Source organism: Nerophis lumbriciformis, linkage group LG03, assembly GCF_033978685.3.
Source record: "Nerophis lumbriciformis linkage group LG03, RoL_Nlum_v2.1, whole genome shotgun sequence".
In the NCBI taxonomy this organism is placed as follows: domain Eukaryota; kingdom Metazoa; phylum Chordata; class Actinopteri; order Syngnathiformes; family Syngnathidae; genus Nerophis; species Nerophis lumbriciformis.
In genome coordinates this window covers 61,160,789-61,165,000 of record NC_084550.2, presented here as the reverse complement: position 1 = coordinate 61,165,000, position 4,212 = coordinate 61,160,789, and the positions used below count along the sequence as shown (strand labels likewise).

The window sequence follows — 4,212 nt, the reverse complement described above, 5'->3', positions numbered from 1 at the left end:
TCAATGTTGGGTTCTGACGTTGATTTGACCATTGAATTTTGGCCATTTTCCAACCAATATTCTACAACACAAATACAACGTTGAAACAACATGCTTTTTGACGACGTTTAATCAATGTCAGGTTGTGACATTGATTTGACTATTAAATTTTGGTCATTTTCCAACCAATATTCTACAACACAAATGCAACGTTGAAACAACATGCTTTTTGACAACGTTTGTTTAATGTTGGGTTCTGACGTTGATTTGACCATTGAAATTTGGTCATTTTCCAACCAATATTCTACAACACAAATACAACGTTGAAATAACATATTTTTTGACAATGTTTAATCGATGTCAGGTTGTGACGTTGATTTGACCATTTAAATTTGGTCATTTCCCAACCAATATTCTACAACACAAAACTTACGTTGAAACAACATGATTTTTGACAACATTTGTTCAATGTTGGGTTCTGATGTTGATTTAACCATTGAAATTTGGTCATTTCCAACCAAGTTTCTCCAACACAAATACAACGTTGAAACAACATGCTTTTTGACAACATTTAATCAATGTTGGGTTCTGACGTTGATTTGACCATTGAATTTTGGTCATTTTCCAACCAATATTCTACAACACAAATACAACGTTGAAACAACATGCTTTTTGACGACGTTTAATCAATGTCAGGTTGTGACATAGATTTGACCATTGAATTTTGGTCATTTTCCAACCAATATTCTACAACACAAATGCAGCGTTGAAACAACATGCTTTTTGACGACGTTTGTTTAATGTTGGGTTCTGACGTTGATTTGACCATTGAAATTTGGTCATTTTCCAACCAATATTCTACCACACAAATACAACGTTGAAACAACATGCTTTTTGACAACGTTTAATCAATGTTGGGTTCTGACGTTGATTTGACCATTGAAATTTGGCCATTTTCCAACCAATATTCTACCACACAAATACAACTTACTTTTTGACAACGTTTAATCAATGTCAAGTTGTGACGTTGATTTGACCATTGAATTTTGATCATTTCCCAACCAAAATTCTACAACACAAATGCAACGTTGAAACAACATGCTTTTTGAAGACGTTTAATCAATGTCGGGTTGTAACATTGATTTGACCATTGAAATTTGGTAATTTCCCAACCAATATTCTACAACACAAAACTTACGTTGAAACTACATGATTTTTGACAACATTTGTTCAATGTTGGGTTCTGATGTTGATTTAACCATCGAAATTTGGCCATTTTCCAACCAATATTCTACAACACGAATGCAACGTTGAAACAACATGCTTTTTGACGACGTTTAATCAATGTTGGGTTCTGACGTTGATTTGACCATTGAAATTTGGCCGTTTTCCAACCAATATTCTACCACACAAATACAACGTACTTTTTGACAACGTTTAATCAATGTCAAGTTGTGACGTTGATTTGACCATTGAATTTTGATCATTTCCCAACCAAAATTCTACAACACAAATGCAACGTTGAAACAACATGCTTTTTGACGACGTTTAATCAATGTCGGGTTGTAACATTGATTTGACCATTGAAATTTGGTTATTTTCCAACCAATATTCTACAACACAAATGCAAAGTTGATTCAACTTGCTTTTTAACGACGTTTATTCAATGTTGGGTTCTGACGTTAATTTGACCATTGAAATTTGGTCATTTCCCAACCAACAACATGGATCCAACGTTGGACATCAACGTTGCCCCAATTTACAAACACAGCTATTTTGCAACATTGTTTCAAAGTCAGTTTTTTAAAAACATATGTGTATAATCAACGTTGTATTGACGTCTTGCATTAATTAACTTGTAATTTTGACAGCTTATTAGATTGCACTAATCTTCGTGGCCTACAACACAAAGCTAACATGGAGGTTTTGATCAGCTGGCTTAACATAAACTGACATACACTGGTTTACTTTTAGCACCTTTAATGAATAAAATGTCTCCAAATGGCCCCCTGCATCCTTTGATTTTACAGAACGTGGCCCTCGCTGGATAAAGTGTGGACAGCCCTGCTTTAGTCTGACACTGGTCACCCCCACCCGCTTTATGCTCGTTGGTGCAAGACGCCCATGGGTAATTAACCACGCCTTTATCCTGTCCTGTCAGGTGACCTCTCTGGGCGTGGCCACCTTCAGCCTCTGCGCTCTGAGTATCGATCGCTTCCACGCCGCCACCGGACCCCACCGCCGGTCCAGGGTGGAGCCCTGCCGGTCCATCCTCTCCAAGCTGTCCGTCATCTGGCTGGGCTCCTCGGTGCTCGCCGCCCCCGAGCTGCTCCTGTGGCAGCTGCTCCAGGAAACGCTGGGCCCGCCCGCCGACCCTCAGCGAGGCCAGGTGGGCGGCTCCCTGGCGGCCGCCGTCAGGGCCCGAGCGGACGCCCTGGTGGTGGACGTGTGCGTCCGCGAGCCATCCGAGACGCTCCCTGAGAGCGTGTACGCGCTGGTGCTGACCTACCACGAGGCGCGCACGTGGTGGATGTTTGGCTGCTACGTTTGCCTGCCACTGCTGTTCACTCTGGCCTGCGACCTGGTCACCAAGCGGGCGTCGGAGCCCGGGCCCGTCAAGGCGGCAAGCAGGCGCTCCTCCTCGTCCTCCTCGTGTGCGTCCTCTTCCTCCCTCAAGAAGAAGAAGCGGCGCGGGCGCGAGCTGAGACTGCGCTCCACCGTGATGGCGCTCTCCGCTTTGTACGTGGCCTGTAACTTACCTGAGAGCGTGTGTAACATCACCTTGGCCTACGTCTCGGTCCCGGCCCTGGTCCTGTCGGCGCTGGGCTTGGTGGGTCAGTTCTTCTTGTTCGTACGCTGCTCAGCGACGCCGGTGCTGCTGCTCTGCTTGTGTCGCTCGCTGGGCCAGGCCTTCATGGACTGCTGCTGCTGCTGCTGCGACGAGTGCCTCCCCGACGCCAAGTCCTCCGCCTCCGCCTCCACCGCCGCCACCTCCACCCTCTCCTCGCCGACGCCTCACTCGCCATCTCCGTCGTCCTTGTCGCCGTCAGGCAAAGAGGACGCAGTGAAGGTGGAAGTAACATACGACTCCTCATCAGCCATCGGGACCCCCTGCTGAGTACAATCGGTACCCCAGTAGGGGTATCTGCCCTTTCTGGAAGGGAACTTCGGAAGTCAAAATGGCCAGAAATCTCCTCGATCAATGACTTTTACATTTTTTCAAAGTAATTTACAATTTACAATTACATTTAATATACAGTAGGGAATTTTGTCTTGTTTCATGTGTCAGGTAAACCTTGACAAATGGGGCCATATAAATGAATCCCCTTCCTGCTGTACTCATACTTGCCAACCCTCCCGAATTCTCCGGGAGACTCACGAATTTCAGTGCCTCTCCCGAAAATCTCCCGGGACAACCATTCTCCCGAAAATCTCCCGATTTCCAGCCAACTATATTGGGCGCGTTCCTTAAAAGGGAACATTATCACCAGACCTATGTAAGCGTCAATATATACCTTGATGTTGCAGAAAAAAGACCATATATTTTTTTAACCGATTTCCGAACTCTAAATGGGTGAATTTTGGCAAATTAAACGCCTTTCTAATATTCGCTCTCGGAGCGATGACGTCACAACGTGGCGTCACATCGGGAAGCAATCCGCCATTTTCTCAAACACCGAGTCAAATCAGCTCTGTTATTTTCCGTTTTTTCGACTGTTTTCCGTACCTTGGAGACATCATGCCTCGTCGGTGTGTTGTCGGAGGGTGTAACAACACGAACAGGGACGGATTCAAGTTGCACCAGTGGCCCAAAGATGCGAAAGTGGCAAGAAATTGGACGTTTGTTCCGCACACTTTACCGACGAAAGCTATGCTACGACAGAGATGGCAAGAATGTGTGGTTATCCTGCGACACTCAAAGCAGATGCATTTCCAATGATAAAGTCAAAGAAATTTGCCGCCAGTCCCCCATTGAATCTGCCGGAGTGTGTGAGCAATTCAGGGACAAAGGACCTCGGTAGCACGGCAAGCAATGGCGGGAGTTTGTTCCCGCAGACGAGCGAGCTAAACCCCCTGGATGTCTTGGCTCACACCGTCCCGAAGATGATCAAGAGAAGAATATCGACCCTAGCTTCCCTGGCCTGCTGACATGAGGGTATGTCTACAGAATATAGTAATTGATGAAAACATGCACTCTCAAAGTGCATGTTGTTGCCAAATGTATTTCATATG

General features: G+C 45.1%; 1 protein-coding gene across 1 annotated transcript in view; it reads left to right on the top strand.

Annotated features, from left to right (window-relative positions):
* gpr37l1a (G protein-coupled receptor 37 like 1a) overlaps positions 1-3,462 on the top strand; it is a 13,511-nt gene extending 10,049 nt beyond the window's left edge. Inside the window, exon 2 of the mRNA XM_061929744.2 lies at positions 2,141-3,462. Within this exon, the coding sequence (XP_061785728.2) occupies positions 2,141-3,097 (957 nt within the window). The 3' untranslated portion in view covers positions 3,098-3,462. The remainder of the gene's footprint in view (positions 1-2,140) is intronic.
* Positions 3,463-4,212: the final 750 nt, after the last annotated feature.